Consider the following 17,749-nt stretch of genomic DNA (forward strand, 5'->3'; position numbering starts at 1 on the left):
GGCTCTGATCTGCCCAGACTAGGAACAGATTCTGAAATGTGTAAGCTGCTTTATGAATTAACACTATAAACCTGTCAGTTGCCATGGTGTAAAGTTGATTCATTGGAAAAGACTGTGATGCTGGGAGGGATTGGGGGCAGGAGGAAAAGGGGACAACGGAGGATGAGATGGCTGGATAGCATCACCGACTCGATGGACCTGAGTTTGAGTGAACTCCAGGAGTTGGTGATGGACAGGGAGGCCTGGCATGCTGCAATTCATGGGGTCACAAAGAGTCGGATACGACTGAGCAACTGAACTGAACTGAATAGCTTAAAACCGAATTCTGTAGCTTTGATAGTACTTCAGGAAACTTGTCAATTGGATGAACTCAAGATGTTATACAGGAAACCATCTATAAAAAGAATTAGGGAATAAGATGACTACTTATGTTTTACAAGATTTATTGAACATATTTCATAAATGTCAAGAAACACTAAAAATAAAATAAAATTTAAAAAAAAAAAAAAGAAACAATGTTAGTACGTAATGCTGACATGGACACAAATATAATCATGTTATTTATAACTGGATGCTAAAGTGGTATTTGTTAAAAGGAGATCCTACCTGTACTTCACTCATCTGCAGTGACTTCCATTATTCATCATGTGCCTAACTTTTTTTGCACTTTTGTGGGAAATGATAGTTGACTAAAGGCAAGCATGACGAATCTGTCTGATTCAAAGTCCTTTTATATTTTAAAGTACACAAAGTCATCTTTAGCATTCTTTAAAAGCTATTCCACTGCAGGAAGTAATAATTGCCACTTATTATCTAAATCAGAATCGACTCATCAATAGTTTATAGACTGATTGTACTATTATTGAGCTATGCGTTGATCTCAAAATGTTGTTGGCCTCAGGATCTGGCAGGTTCCAGGGGTGCTAATTATGATGCTGAGTCATGGCTATACTCCATAAACTATGAATAAATATTTGTACATGTTGGATGGTCTCCTTGAAACAAGATTGCTTATTCAGGAAGCTGGGACTTTTGAGTCACATCCTGAAACCATGGATGGATTCACACCAGATTAACTGATGAAGCAGAATGATGTCCCAGGGATAATTCCTATGAGAGGAAATTGAGTTTCACTAAAGTGAGATGGAAAGACATTTATATGTTAAAAGGAGCATAGTCTTTAGAATTAGATTTGGACATAATTTTTGCTTAAATTGTATAACCTTGAATAATTTACTTAACTTTTCTGAGCCTCAAACAACTCATTTATAATATTGGGATATTGTAATAATAATAGTAACTAGCAACATTTGTGAGACTTAAATGAGTTAATCCATATCAAACATCTGTACAAAGCTTGACACCTGGTAAGAGCTTAAGAAACTATAGTCCCTATTATTATCATTTTCTAAATCCCCTGCTAACGTTGGTGCTAGAGCCCAGATCTTCTAGTCAATGTCTTCTCATGTAAGACCATATAATTTTATCATTTCACCCAAAGACAACATTTAAGCCTTTGCAATCACCTTGAGGCAGGAAAGATAGGCTGGCGCAAGGATGGGCTCCTCATGTATAGGCATTAGGCAGAAGGCAAAGCCACCTCCTTGTTTTGCACTTAATGAGACCATGATGCAGAGAAAAATGGCATCTAGAAGGAACCCTTTGTGCATCTGAGCAAGAAACTCTGACCTTGAAAAGCATGGAACATGTGCAAATAAAAAAGCACAGGTTGCTGATGACCCTCTAGGAATTTTCACATGTGGTGCTCAACTAGAAAGGGAAAGTTTAAGGAAAACAGCTCTTAAAGAGCACACACAGTGGCTTTAGGAGACAAATGCACAGGACCAGAAGCTGGTACTGCCTGCTACACGGTGCATTCTGGGCCAAACCTCAACCTTCCCTTCAATAAATATTCCACCCCTCATGAAAAAGACCCCCACCCATTCACAGAGCTGAAAATGATATTAAAAGGAGGGTATCAACACCCTGTGGGTATTCCTCACTCAGGAGGATGCCCACACCCTTTGCATCTGCCCTGAATAAACTGCTTCTTTGTTCTCTTTGCTCCTCAGTCTCAGTGTGAGTTTGTGTGTGTGTGTGTGTGTGTGTGTGTGTGTGTGTGTGTTTATTTTTCCTCGGTTTCTTGTGTTCCTTACCCAGATTCTTTTGGACAAGTTGAAAAAGAGCTTGGGCTTTGGTAAAGCTTTTCCTGTATCAACCCTTCTTTTCTATTTCTCTCTATCTGATAACTCAGATTGTAAAGAATCTGCCTGTAATTCAGGAGATCCGAGTTCGATCCCTGTGTTGGGAAATTCCCTTGGAGAAGGAAATGGCAACCCACTTCAGTATTCTTACCTGGAGAATTCCATGGATAGAGGAATCTGGTGAACTTCAGTCCATGGGGTCAAAAAGAGTCATACATGGCTGAGTGACTAACACACTACTCAACCATTAGTTCTCTTCTATTTTTCCCACTTTCTTGTTCTCCTAACCCTATTCCAATTGCTTTGGCTGATATTTTTAGATATTTTAAATAATGTGAACAGAAACTATCAAATTTCATAACACTGATTTTTTTCCCCCTAAACGGCAATAGAAATAACGCGGCCATACTTCCCTTTAGGTGGTTTTTATAGGCCACATTAGTGACATTGCAAAACTTCATGGATCATTTTTGATAGATAATATTTGTCATTGTAACTTAGTAATTGCCTTTTAAAAGAACCTGTGGCCATTTCAGATACTTTGGAAGAATCTTTTTTTCTTCTTTGTCAAGGTAGAGAAGGAAATTTTCTACAAAACCATATTATGTAAGTGATTGCACTATTAGCCTTACAAAGTATTTCTGTTCCTTACTTCTTTTACCTTTCATTTCAGTGTGGATTTTACAAGCAGTGGGATCTTTTTCAAGTCACATCACTTCTCTAAACCCCAGTCTTAATGATTGTAGATATGTGATACAAACTTTTATACCTACAGATTTGTTAAAATAATTCCATATATTTTTGTAAAGTATAAAACACTTAATAAATGCAATAAATTATTATTACTAAGACAAAGACCAATAAAGGTAGCTAATGGGTCCAAAAGGGTGGTAGAAGTTAGAGGTTTACAATAAGTGCCTTTTTATCAACTGTGCACAAGTAGATTTTGCTGAAGTAGTAGGAGGAAACGTGTGGATTTAGAGCAAGTTGTTTTCAAGTTTTTTCTGAGTAATATGATGCTCAGAAGCAAACCCCTTGCAAATATATAGAACAATTTACTATTCTCTTTCACATACATTATCTCGTTTAATCTTAAATGCAAAACTGCCAGGCTGGTGTCATTACCTCCACTTTATAGATGGAAATTGAGTTATAATTTGCCTCTAAGCACATTAGTTTTCCAAATTTGCTGGCATAATGAGTGAAGCACTTTCAAAGCATCATCTTTCAGGATTTGAAAGAGCTCAACTGGAATTCCATCACCTCCAATACCTTTGTTCACAGTGAGGCTTTCTAAGGCCCACTTGACTTCACATTCCAGGATGTCTGGCTCTAGGAAAGTGATCACACCATCGTGATTATCTGGGTCGTGAAGATCTTTTTTGTACAGTTCTTCTGTGTATTCTTGCCATCTCTTCTTAATATCTTCTGCTTCTGTTAGGTCCATACCATTTCTGTCCTTTATTGTGCCCATCTTTCGTGGAATGTTTCCTTGGTATCTCTAATTTTCTTGAAGAGATCTCTAGTCTTTCCCATTCTGTTATTTTCCTCTATTTCTTTGCATTGATCACTGAGGAAGGCTTTCTTATCTTTCCTTGCTATTCTTTGGAACTCTGCATTCAGATGCTTGTATCTTTCCTTTTCTCCTTTGCTTTTCATTTCTCTTCTTTTCACAGCTATTTGTAAGGCCTCCCCAGACAGCCATTTTCCTTTTTAGCATTTCTTTTCCATGGGGATGGTCTTGATCCCTGTCTCCTGTACAATGTCACGAACCTCCGCCCATAGTTCATCAGGCACTCTATCTATCAGATCTAGTCCCTTAAATCTATTTCTCACTTCCACTGTAAAATCATAAGGGATTTGATTAGGTCATACCTTAATGGTCTAGTGATTTTCCCTACTTTCTTCAATTTAAGTCTGAATTTGGCAATAAGGAGTTCATGATCTGAGCCACAGTCAGCTCCCGGTCTTGTTTTTGCTGACTGTATAGAGCTTCTCCATCTTTGGCTGCAAAGAATATAATCAATCTGATTACGATGTTGACCATCTGGTGATGTCCATGTGTAGAGTCTTCTCTTGTGTTGTTGGAAGATGGTGTTTGCTATGACCAGTGTGTTCTCTTGGCAAAACTCTATTAGCCTTTGCCCTGCTTCATTCCGTACTCCAAGGCCAAATTTGCCTGTTACTGCAGGTGCTTCCTGACTTCCTACTTTTGCATTCCAGTCCCCTATAATGCAAAGGACATCTTTTTTGGGTGTTAGTTCTAAAAGGTCTTGTAGGTCTTCATAGAACTGTTCAACTTCAGCTTCTTCAGGGTTACTGGTTGGGGCATAGACTTGGATTGCTGTGATATTGAATGGTTTTCCTTGGAAACGAACAAAGGTCATTCTGTCTGGAAAAGGTCAGTTTTCATTCCAATCCCAAAGAAAGGCAATGCCAAGGAATGCTCAAACTACTGCACAATTGCACTCATCTCACACGCTACTAAAGTAATGCTCAAAATTCTCCAAACCAGGCTTCAGCAATATGTGAACAATGAACTTCCAGATGTTCAAGCTGGTTTTAGAAAAGGCAGAGGAACCAGAGATCAAATTGTCAACATCTGCTGGATCATGGAAAAAGCAAGAGAATTCCAGCAAAATATCTATTTCTGCTTTATTGACTATGCCAAAGCCCTCAACTGTGTGGATCACAATAAACTGTGGAAAATTCTGAAAGAGATGAGAATACCAGACCACCTGACCTGCCTCTTGAGAAACCTATATGCAGATCAGGAAGCAACAGTTAGAACTGGACATGGAACAACAGACTGGTTCCAAATAGGAAAAGGCTGTATATTGTCACCCTGCTTATTTAACTTATATGCAGAGTACATCATGGGAACCACTGGGTTGGAAGAAGCACAAGCTGGAATCAAGATCGCTGGGGGAAATATCAATAACCTCAGATATGCAGATGACACCACCCTTATGGCAGAAAGTGAAGAGGAACTAAAAAGCCTCTTGCTGAAAGTGAAAGAGGAGAGTGAAAAAGTTGGCTTAAAGCTCAACATTCAGAAAACAAAGATCATGGTATCTGGGCCCATCACTTCATGGCAAATAGATGGGTAAACAGTGGAAACAGTGTCAGACTTTATTTTGGGGGCTCCAAAACCACTGCAGATGGTGATTGTAGCCATGAAATTAAAAGACGCTTACTCCTTGGAAGGAAAATTATGACCAACCTAGATAGCGTATTGAAAAACAGAGACATTACTTTGCCAACAAATGTCCATCTAGCCACGGCTATGGTATTTTCAATGGTCATGAATGGATGTGAGAGTTGGACTGTGAATAAAGCTGAGCACCGAGGAATTGATGCTTTTGAACTGTGGTGTTGGAGAAGACTCTTGAGAGTCCCTTGGACTGCAAGGAGATCCAATCATTCCATTCTAAAGGAGATCAGTTCTGGGTGTTCTTTGGAAGGACTGATGCTGAAGCTGAAACTGCAATACTTTGGCCACCTCATGTGAAGAGTTGACTCATTGCAAAAGACTCTGATGCTGGGAGGGCTTGGGTGCAGGAGGAGAAGGGGACGACAGAGGATGAGATGGCTGCATGGCATCACCGACTCGATGGACATGAGTTTGGGTGAACTCCGGGGTTGGTGATGGACAGGGAGGCCTGGCGTGCTGCAGTTCATGGGGTCACAAAGAGTCGGACATGACTGAGTGACTGAACTGAACTGAAAGCACATTAGTGGCGGAGGCAGGGCTGAAATCCAAGTTGATATTTATACTATTTTGTTTGTATTATAACAAGTTCCTTGGCTATATATCTATTGGTTTATTCAAAGATTAGTCAGTCCTGTCAGCTTTTACAATATTGTGCTGTGATTCTAAATTTGCTTTAGATGGCTTTTAGCCCCACCTATAAACTCCCCTATCTTGTGACTTATAGAATCTGTGCCCTGGCCCCCTGGCTGTTTCAGGAATACCTGTTTTTGTTCAGTGTGGTTGATTATCAGACAGGAAGGAAAGTATTAGAGATTCAATAAATATCTCTAAGTTGGAAAGGGGGGGAAGGGGGGGGGGCTATGATAATTACTTACGATAATCCATTTCTTGAGAAACAATGTTATTGGTAAGTACCTGGAGTTTCTCCAATAATGCAAGAATTGTCCCAGCCAATGCTTAGAATGAAGAGTTTATCTAGCATGGCTTTCAAGAGATGGGGAAGGGAGGCTGAAACCAGGAACTAGCTTTAGGCTTGTTTTCCCAAAGATGATTCTTAGTGGAAAACTGTCTGAGCAAAAATGTTGTGTAAAACTGAGTGGACAGAAACAAGAAGTTGTTTGCCACATTGATATTAGGTCTGGAAACTGCCTAGTGTATTGGTTATCAAGGAGTCTGACACTAGGCTCTTTAGGTTCAAATCCAAGCTTCACCATTTATGGCCTGTAGTAACTTGTAGGAAGTTGTTTAATTTCTTCTCTTCTCAATTTCTGGTCTTTAACATGGGAATAAAAATATTGCATACATCCAAGGCTGACTGAGTATTAAATGAGATTATGCATATAAAGGGCTTAGCACAGGCCAGTGCCTGAGGTGCTGGGAATGCAATCAATAGTAGGAGATATTATCATTATTTTAGATTTTATGATTCATCACTTGCACCTTGCGTCTTCAGACAAGATTTACCTGGAATAGTATTTGGCAAAAAAAAAAAAAAAGATACACAATCAAAGTTTGTTGAATTATTACTCTGCTAAAAATGTCATGATGATAAAACTGTGTGGTGGGGTTGATGGTTTGGGTGGCGACTGTAGGTTGAGGAAGGTTTGCAGGGAGACCTCTGGAAAGATAGGTGCAGGATAGACTCCTTATAACAAGAAAATTTATTTAGTCAGCAGAAAGGGCTCAAGAGAGCTGTTTTTCAGTCCTAGCTCTGCTCCCAGTAAGTTGTGTAAGCTAGGATGACTCACTTTCCTCTTTGGGTATTTCCTCATTTTTAAAAATAAAATGACCAGATAAGTGGTTGTTAACTGTGGGCTGGGAGTGGGGAGTATATCTGAAACTGTTTCAAATTTTGTATCTCTGCATTTCTATCCCCCATCTTTCATTTGCCTTCAGATCCCTTGTGAAAAACTCTGTCCTTCTGCTAACTACTGGAGAAGGAAATGGCAACCCACTCCAGTACTCTTGCCTGGAAAATCCCATGGACGGAAGAGCGTGGTAGGCTACAGTACATGGGGTCTCAAAGAGTCGGACACGACTGAGTGACGTCACTTTCACTTTCACTTTTCTGCTAACTATATATATATAACTATATATATAACTATATATATAACTATATATATATATATATATATATATATAAAACCCCTCATTGCACTAGTGACTGTCTTGTAACCCAGAAGCTGAGGAAAGAATTGTCCTCACATTCACTTGGGTAAGAAAGTCTAGGTGGGACACTGCTATTCAGGAATTCCTTTTGTGGATTTCTACATAATTGATTCAGGAAGCCAGCTAGCCTATTTCCCATTTTTGCTTAAATGTGTTTAACTGATCCAGGAAATGCTATTTGATGGTCTGAGTTTAATTTCAGTAGCCTATAAATAGAATAGAAGCAAGTTATTTTTAACCTTAGTTAGCTTTTATGCTGTACATGACCAGGGGCTAATAAAATATTTAAGGACAGATTGATAATAGGGCAAGCATGATTGTCTTCATCCTTATAGATAATATGAAAGAATTTGTTTGTCAGACCTATTATTGCCTTGGATCCAAAAGTAACCAGTCTTTTTATCTCTATCTCTAAGAGCATCTCTATGGCAGAAATGTGGCCTTCTGTTCACCAAACCCACTTACTACTTACACATGCCTTAGAAGGCAGCAATGGGCTGCTGATGGGGAGGAAGGAATTGTGGAGAGAGATTCATTGGACCTCAGTAAGAGAAATGGCATCCCCTTATGATTGTATGAGACAGAGAAAAAGAAATAGCATGGTGTTGCTTCAGCCTGGCTAGCTAACTTAAGGAAGACTTAAATGCTGGAGTCCCAAGGGAAAAGCTTTCATAATACTGAGCCAAACATGTGGGATCCAGCATATTAGGGTGGAAGGGCACTAGACTGGGAATCACATCTCTGTTCTACTTCCAGCTTTGTTACTAATTTACTAACTTACTGTGTAATCTTGGGCAAGTCTGAGTTTTACTTCCCAATATATAAAGGAGGATTGGACTAGCATTGCCTCCAATATACTTGCTGGCTCTAACAGTCTGATTCCAAGATTCCATTATGTAATAATTGAAGCCTAGCAACATGAGAACATTACAACTGGAGCAGGTAAGATTAAGAGGGTGGGGCAGGGGAAAAGGGTCTGTCCTGCATAATTAACTTAAGTAGGAGAAAAGAAAAGCAGTCTCTGACTGTTGGGGTAATTGACTTTTAATCCTTCCTGTGAAATTGTTGGTTTTAAGAATATAGACTGAAAGAGAAGTGTAGAACTGGAAGTAATGATTTTTTATGGAAAGGAGAGTATTTTTTGATTGAATACATGTGTGGAGACATGAATCCTTTTAGTTTTGATCATAAAACCGGTATTCTTCAGTGGGAAAAAATGATTAAATTGTATTCTGTGGCAGTGAATTGCTGTTTTAAGAGAGGTGATAATTTCAGATTTGTCCTTACTGTATGTGATGTGAAATGGTTTGGAGGCAAGAAAGACTGGATAAGGAGATCCCTGATGATGAGATCCTCAGCTTAGGAAGGTGTAGTGATAATGGAGAAATTGGATGGGAGAGGGAGGGGTTCAGGAAGACTCAGGTTTCTGGTTTGGACAACTGGGAAGATTATGGTGCCATTTACTGATATAAGAAATACAGGGAAGAGTAGAACACATAGGAGATTAGATGATGAGGATTTAATGTTTATGAAGAAATGAAGCAAAGTTCTGAGTTATTTGAGGCTTTGGTATATTTGGTATTGTTTCTGAGCTTTTATCAATATTCAGATAACTTTCAAATAATTTTTGTCATAGAAAAGAGTGTGTGTATGTATTGGTGGCTAGTGGAGAATATCACTATGGAGACTAATGATATAATTCCCCCTGCAAATAGATAAGAACACTCAGGTGGGTCTGGTTCAGTCTTCAGGCTGAAGGCTATTTGAGCTCATCATATCTTGGTCATATCACGTGATGTATAATATGTGTGTGTGTGTGTGTGTGTGAAATCCGGGGGTTGAAGTGATATGTTTGTGTTGTCTTGTTTTTGCTTTCATAAGGATGAGACAAAAATCTTCCTTTCCAATTATTTTGGTTCCAAGCTTGATTTTTTTTTTTTTTTTCTGTTTAAATGATTCAAAGGGGCACAGTTTTCCCAGTTCTTGGTGGAAAGCCCACGAAGAGTTCCTAACTGTGTTTTTAATCACATTTAGTCCATATTGAAGTATGACAATGTTAAAATTGTATCTTTTTCCTTCTTAGAGTGGAAATTTCAAAGTATTAAATCTTAGAGAAATGGCTTTCATTCATTTGGATATCAGATGTCTATATACCCTTCTTATTTGCACAGCTTTTGGCTCTACTTTGTCTTCAAATGCTGAAATAAAAGGTAAACCAAGAATGGAGTAGTTTTAAAATCAGAGATATTAACTGCCTTTTCAAGCTACCATATGAAAGTGCATAAATAGATGGATTATTATTGGAAATATTTCAGGGAGCCCAACACAAAAGATACGTTCTTACTAGTCAGCCTCATGTGTAACGTAACTGATGATAAAAAAAATTTTGTGGGATAAAAGCCAAACTAAAATATACTTTGTATACCTTTTCATATAATCTTTTCCTTTTTTTTTTTTTGGTTATCTATTTTTATTTATTTTTTAAATTTAAATTTATTTATTTTAATTGGAGGATAATTACTTTACAATATTGTATTGGTTTTGCCATACATCAACATGAATCCACCACAGGTATACACATGTTCCCCATCCTGAACCCCCTCCCACCTCCCTCCCTGTACCATCCTTCTGGGTCATCCCAATGCACCAGCCCCAAGCATCCTGTACCCTGCATCAAACCTGGACTGCCAATTCATTTCTTATATGATATTATACATGTTTCAATGCCATTCTCCCAAATCATCCCATCCTCACCCTCTCCCACACAGTCCAAAAGACTGTTCTGTACATCTGTGTCTCTTTTGCTGTCTCGCATACAGGGTTATTGTTACCATCTTTCTAAATTCCATATATGTGCGTTAGTATACTCTATTGGTGTTTTTCTTTCTGGCTTACTTCACTCTGTATAATAGGCTCCAGTTTCATCCACCTCATTAGAACTGATTCAAATGTATTCTTTTTAATGGCTGAGTAATACTCCATTGTGTATATGTACCACAGCTTTCTTATCCATTCATCTGCTGATGGACATCTAGGTTGCTTCCATGTCCTGGCTATTATAAACAGTGCTGCGATGAACATTGGGATACACGTGTCTCTTTCAATTCTGGTTTCCTCAGTGTGTATGCCCAGCAGTGGGATTGCTGGGTCATAAAGGCAGTTCTATTTCCAGCTTTTTAAGGAATCTCCACACTGTTCTCCATAGTGGCTGTACTAGTTTGCATTTCCACCAATAGTGTAAGAGGGTTCCCTTTTCTCCATACCCTCTCCAGCATTTATTGCTTGTAGATTTGGATCGCAGCCATTGTGACTGGCTTGAAATGGTATCTCAATGTGGTTTTGATTTGCATTTCTCTGATAATGAGTGATGTTGAGCATCTTTTCATGTGTTTGTTAGCCATCTGTATGTCTTCTTTGGAGAAATGTCAATTTAGTTCTTTGGCTCATTTTTTGATTGGGTCGTTTATTTTTCTGGAATTGAGCTGTAGGAGTTGCTTGTATATTTTTGAGATTAGTTGTTTGTCAGTTGCTTCATTTGCTATTATTTTCTCCCATTCTGAAGGCTGTCTTTTCACCTTGCTTATAGTTTCCTTTGTTGTGCAGAAGCTTTTAATTTTAATTGGGTCCCATTCATTTAATTTTGCTTTTATTTCCAATATTCTGGGAGGTGGGTCATAGAGGATCCTGCTGTGATTTATGTCAGAGAGTGTTTTGCCTATGTTTTCCTCTAGGAGTTTTATAGTTTCTGGTCTTACATTTAGATCTTTAATCCATTTTGAGTTTATTTTTTGTGTAGGGTGTTAGAAAGTGTTCTAGTTTCATTCTTTAACAAGCGGTTGACCAGTTTTCCCAGTACCACTTGTTAAAGAGATTGTCTTTTCTCCATTGTATATTCTTGCCTCCTTTGTCAAAGATAAGGTGTGCATACGTGTGTGGATTTATCTCTGAGCTTTCTCTTTGGTTCCATTGATCTATATTTCTGTCTTTGTGCTGGTACCATACTGTATTGATGACTGTGGCTTTATAGTAGAGCCTGAAGTCAGGCAGGTTGATTCCTCCAGTTCCATTCTCCTTTCTCAAGATTGTTTTGGCTTTTCGAGGTTTTTTGTATTTCCATACAAATTGTGAAATTATTTGTTGTAGCTCTGTGAAAAATACCACTGGTAGCTTAATAGGGATTGCATTGAATCTATAGATTGCTTTGGGTAGTATACTCATTTTCACTATATTGATTCTTCCGATCCATGAACATGGTATATTTCTCCATCTATTAGTGTCCTCTTTGATTTCTTTCACCAGTGTTTTATAGGTTTCTATATATAGGTCTTCAGTTTCTTTAGGTAGATATATTCCTAAGTATTTTATTCTTTTCATTGCAATGGTGAATGGAATTGTTTCCTTAATTTCTCTTTCTATTTTCTCATTATTAGTGTATAGGAATGCGTGGGATTTCTGTATGTTGATTTTATATCCTGCAACTTTACTGTATTCTTTGATTAGCTCTAGTAATTTTCTGGTGGAGTCTTTAGGGTTTTCTATGTAGAGGATCATGTCATCTGCAAACAATGAGAGTTTTACTTCTTTTCCAATTTGGATTCCTTTTATTTCTTTTTCTGCTCTGATTGCTGTGGCCCAAACTTCCAAAACTATGTTAAATAGTAGTGGTGAAAGTGGGCACCCTTGTCTTGTTCCTGACTTTAGGGGAAATGCTTTCAATTTTTCACCATTGAGGATAATGTTTGCTGTGGGTTTGTCATATACAGCTTTTATTATGTTGAGGTATGTTCCTTCTATTCCTGCTTTCTGGAGAGTTTTTTTTTTTTTTTTTTTTTTTTTTATCATAAATGGATGTTGAATTTTGTCAAAGGCTTTCTCTGCATCTATTGAGATAATCATATGGCTTTCATTTTTCAATTTGTTAATGTGATTTATTACATTGATTGATTTGCGGGTATTGAAGAATCCTCGCATCCCTGGGATAAATCCCACTTGATCATGGTGTATGATCTTTTTAATGTGTTGTTGGATTCTGATTGCTAGAATTTTGTTAAGGATTTTTGCATCTATGTTCATCAGTGATATTGGCCTATAGTTTTCTTTTTTTGTGGCATCTTTGTCAGGTTTTGGTATTAGGGTGATGGTGGCCTCATAGAATGCATTTCGAAGTTTACCGTCCTCTGCAATTTTCTGGAAGAGTTTGAGTAGGATAGGTGTTAGCTCTTCTCTAAATTTCTGGTAGAATTCAGCTGTGAAGCCGTCTGGACCTGGGCTTTTGATTGCTGGAAGATTTCTGATTATGGTTTCAATTTCCATGCTTGTGATGGGTCTGTTAAGATTTTCTCTTTCTTCCTGGTTCAGTTTTGGAAAGTTGTTACTTTTCTATGAATTTATCCATTTCTTCTAAGTTGTCCATCTTATTGGCATATAATTGCTGATGGTAGTCTCTTATGATCCTTTGTATTTCTGTGTTGTCTGTTGTGATCTCTCCATTTTCATTTCTAATTTTATTGATTTGATTTTTCTCCCTTTGTTTCTTGATGAGTCTTGCTAATGGTTTGTCAATTTTATTTATCCTTTCAAAGAACCAGCTTTTGGCTTTGTTGATTTTTGCTATGGTCCCTTTTGTTTCTTTTGCATTTATTTCTGCCCTAGTTTTCATATAATCTTTTCTAATAAAGAGGCTATTTACCCAAAACCTCATTGTCTGGTATGCAATTAACTGAAAACTTTCCTTAATTACTCAGTTCAGTTCAGTCGCTCAGTTGTGTCTGATTCTTTGCTACCCCATGGACTGTAGCACACCAGGCTTCGCTGTCCATCACCAACTCCTGGAGCTTGCTTAGACTCATGTCCATTGAGTCGGTGATGCCATCCAACCATCTCATCCTCTGTCGTCCCCTTCTCCTCCCACCTTCAGTTTTCCCAGCATTGGAGTCTTTTCCAATGAGTCAGTTCTTCACATCAGGTGGCCAAAGTATTGGAGTTTCAGCATCAGTCCTTCCAATGAATATTCAGGACCGATTTCCTTTAGGATGGACTGGTTGTATCTCCTTGCAGTCCAAGGGACTCTTAAGAGTCTTCTCCAACACCGCAGTTCAAAAGCATCAGTTCTTGGCACTCAGCTTTCTTTATAGTCCAACTCTCACATCCATACATGACTACTGGAAAAAACCATAGCTACCTTAACTTTTAAGACAATTAAATAAGTTTTAAAAATACATAAGTTTAAAATGAATTTTAAAAATAATTACACAATTATTAAGTCATGTGTAATGAACTTTTCATTGCAGAAGGTAATTAGAAGTATGTATTTAACAAAAATTTCTAATCATGAAACAATAGGATTGTCATTTCATCCTCAATAGAGACCTTCTTTATTTGGTTCATGGGGCTCTCATTTCAAATCATTATTTGTGGCATCATTTATTTCTGTTGATTCTTTTACTTACCTCAATACGTAATATGAAGTAAAGTATTAAAATGAAAAGCAGAGCAGAAATGAGAAGAAATTATTAGCAGAAAGGCAACATGAGAGCAGTACTATGTACTAGATTTGCTAGTAGGCTTAGTAAGTTTATGGGACTTCCCTTGTAGTTCAGACAGTACAGAATCTGCCTACAATGTAGGAGGCCCAGGTTGGATCCCTGGGTCCAGAAAATCCCCTGGAGAAGGGCGTGGCTACCCACTCCAGTATTCTTGCTTCAAGAATTCTGTGGACAGAGGAGTCTGGTGGACTACAGTCCATGGAGTTGCAAAGAGTTGGACATGACTGAGTGACTAACACTTCTACATTTATAGAATAATTTGTTAATTTTTATTGGTTTCTAAATCACCAGATGAAGGAGCCATTGCCTCCTGCTGCCCCCTCCCTTGAAATAAAAGAAGCTGTTTCCTGTCACTCAGCTGCCTACCACTTTTTTTTGAGTCCTTCCAAAGAATGGCTCAGGTTTGCATATTCTACAAATAGCTCTGAGCTTTAGTTAACCAGAGGATTCAATTATCTTGAATGGACCAACAAAATCTACCTGTTCTCCTAATTCTTAAGGCACTTAGCCAGAGTAGTCATATTTTATATTTTCTATCCCTTTTTGTGTGTGCCATATTTTATATTTTCTATCCCTTTGTGTCTATGTGCCATGTATGTTATGTTGTTATACATATACTAAACACTAGATTAATACTGACTGATTCTTGCTATGAGAGAGATTTATGTAATAAAATGTTCCTACCCAAGACCAAATTGTGGTCTATATGACTGCAGAGATAACTCCATGTTGAATTTCTTATTTCTATGAAAACAATACCTAGCTAGGCTAAGTCACATTTACATATGCAATTTCTTAAAGAAGGGACAACTATGTAGTAGTAATCTAGATTTTTAAAAACAGCTTTTCTGATATTTAATTCACAAGACATAAAACTTATTCTTTTAAAGTATAATGTACAGTGGTTTTTAGTATATTCACAAAGTTGTATAATAGCCACAGTTACCAAATTCCAGAATAGTTACATCACCCCAAAAAGAAACTTCATATCCATTAAGTAGTTACATCTCATTCGCCCCTCCCTCCAGCACCTGACAACCACTAATTGATTTTCTGTCTCTATGAATTTGCCTATTTCAATATCTCACGTAAATGAAATCATGCAATATGTGGGCTTCTTTCACTTAGCATAAGGTTTTCAAGGTTCATTCATGTTCTAGCATATATCAGTATTTCATTCTTTCTTATGGCTGGATAATATTCCATTTTATGAATGTATCATAGTTTTTTTTTTTCATTCATCAGTTGATGGACATATGGAAGTAATCTAGATTTAAAAATCTTTGTCATAAAATTCAGGATAAAAATTAAAATATTCTATTGATTTTATTTCAGTTAATCCTCCTCAGGATTTTCAAATAGTGGACCCTGGATATTTAGGTTATCTCTATTTGCAGTGGCAACCTCCAGTGTCTCTGGATAATTTTAACAAATGCACTGTAGAATATGAGTTAAAATATCGAAATGTTGATAGTGAAAGCTGGAGGGTAAGTAAAGCATGCACTTAAGATACTAGAGTGCTTATTAGTTTTCTTGTGATTCCTGATGTCAGTGTCTGCTCTTATTTCTGTATCTCAATAGCTATTATTAAGATATAAGTTGCATGCCTGCTGTTGTCTCCTGTGTATCCTGCAATATCTGTTCTCACCCCACCCACTATTAAGACTACCACTGGAAGTACAGGAAAGGAAAGCCTGATCTCATGAAATATGGACTCATAGAGTACTTATACATATTACCATATTTCAGAGTTACTTAAATCCTGTGTATGGATCTTACTTATGCTACTGGATGATGTCAGCTTTTTCTCTGTAGGAATTAATCCTTATTTATCTTTGTACTCACCCTACAGAACACAGCATGGTTCTTTGCATATATTGTAGTAAGTGCTCAGTGAAAGTTTATTGAATCATTAACTATTTACATAGTCAACAAGCATTTCTTTCAAAGATTTTGATTGTACAAGGAATTCTGTTATCTTCTTAATTCAGCTAGGTAGTTTCAAAGAACAATTAAAATCAAACAGTCATTGAGTAACTTTTTTTCCAAAAGTTTTCCAAAACTTTTTTGCCAGCTACTTCACTAGCTAGGTATCAGGAATAAAAAGATAAATGATATATGGTTTTAGTCCTTCAGATAGTCGCACTTTGTCTGGCTTCCTCCAGTTACCACCAAGATTGTACATGATTTCATGTGATTTTTGAAAGGTGATAAATTGTCATGTAATAGGCATATGGTACATGAAAATTATCCCTTGATTTCAAGTTGGTTATAGCTCAAGTTCTTGCCACAGAGCCTTTTTTGTCTTCCAGAATTTATTTTAAATGAGGTGTTAAGATCTCATCAAATGACATAATATGCAGAAGGTGAACTCTGCCAAAAATATATCTGGGACACTTTATCGGATAATCATCTGGAATTTCTTAGCTATTGAGGACTCCCCAGAGTATTAATGACTTTTTAGTCTTATTAATGTGGCTCATGATACCATTATTGTTTCTAAGCTTGACTCTGTCTCATCTTTTTATCAAACAGACGATCATCACTAAGAATCTACTTTACAAAGATGGATTTGATCTTAACAAAGGTGTTGAAGCAAAGATACACACACTTCTGCCAAGGCAATGCACAAATGGATCAGAAGTTCAAAGTTCATGGTCAGAAGCTACTTATTGGATATCATCACAAGGTTAAAACAAAGCTCTCTTGTCATAATACTGTTAGAAAAATCTATGGGAAGTAAGTTCCTTAACACTTATACAGCAGATTATATGTACAGTTGAGAATGTGGCACAAAATAGAATCCTTCTGAGAAGTGGGTGACTGGTGTTTTGAATTCTTTAAATCAGAAAACATATGTGGCAAAACCTACATCTTATTTCATGCATGCATGCTCAGTCATGTGCAACTCTTTGTGGCCCCATAGACTATAGCCCTTATTAGGTTAATATAGATCCCAGTTTGGGGCTCATATCAGTGAATATACATGCAACTATGCAGCTGCTCAGAGCATCCTAGAATTATTAATTTGGCACTTCTGCATATGCTTACACTAGTACCAATAAATGAGCCCTCAAAAGTTTTTGATTTTGCATGTTCCACTTGAAGTGAAGTGATTTCCAACAACTTCCTTTGGGGGTTTTCCTGATTATGTTGATTGCTAAATGAAGTGGAGAGGTCAAAGGAAATGAAATAAAATTGCTTAGTGATTTCCCAAGTGATTCATTATCATGTCTTTCAAGCATTCACAGTTTATTCATTTCTTAGGAAATCTGGACACTAAAATTCAGGATATGGATTGTGTATATTACAACTGGCAATATTTACTCTGCTCTTGGAAACCTGGCATGGGTGCCCATTTGGATAGCAATTACAGGTTATACTACTGGTAAGTATTTTTATAATAAGAATTCCATATCCAGAAGATATCTATCAAAATTAATCCACAGTATGAGTAACTGTATTTTCGTTAGGGCTTCCCAGGTAGCTCAGATGGTAAAGAATCTACCTGAAATGCAAGGGACCTGGGTTCAATCCCTGAATTGGGAAGATCCCCTGGAGAAGGGAATGGCAACCCACTCCAGTATTCCTGCCCGGAGAATTCCATGGACAGAGAA

At 37.5% G+C, this 17,749-nt stretch overlaps 1 protein-coding gene across 3 annotated transcripts in view; it reads left to right on the plus strand.

Moving 5' to 3' along the window:
* Positions 1-17,749, plus strand: part of IL13RA2 (interleukin 13 receptor subunit alpha 2) — an 83,485-nt gene that overhangs the window by 54,392 nt on the left and 11,344 nt on the right. For all 3 annotated transcript variants that reach the window (XM_027534808.1, XM_027534809.1, XM_027534807.1), the window contains exons 2-5: positions 9,671-9,797; positions 15,468-15,619; positions 16,668-16,821; positions 17,400-17,520. In XM_027534808.1, the coding sequence (XP_027390609.1) occupies positions 9,704-9,797; positions 15,468-15,619; positions 16,668-16,821; positions 17,400-17,520 (521 nt within the window). In that variant the 5' untranslated portion in view covers positions 9,671-9,703. The remainder of the gene's footprint in view (positions 1-9,670; positions 9,798-15,467; positions 15,620-16,667; positions 16,822-17,399; positions 17,521-17,749) is intronic.

Source organism: Bos indicus x Bos taurus, chromosome X (assembly GCF_003369695.1).
Source record: "Bos indicus x Bos taurus breed Angus x Brahman F1 hybrid chromosome X, Bos_hybrid_MaternalHap_v2.0, whole genome shotgun sequence".
Lineage (NCBI taxonomy): Eukaryota > Metazoa > Chordata > Mammalia > Artiodactyla > Bovidae > Bos > Bos indicus x Bos taurus.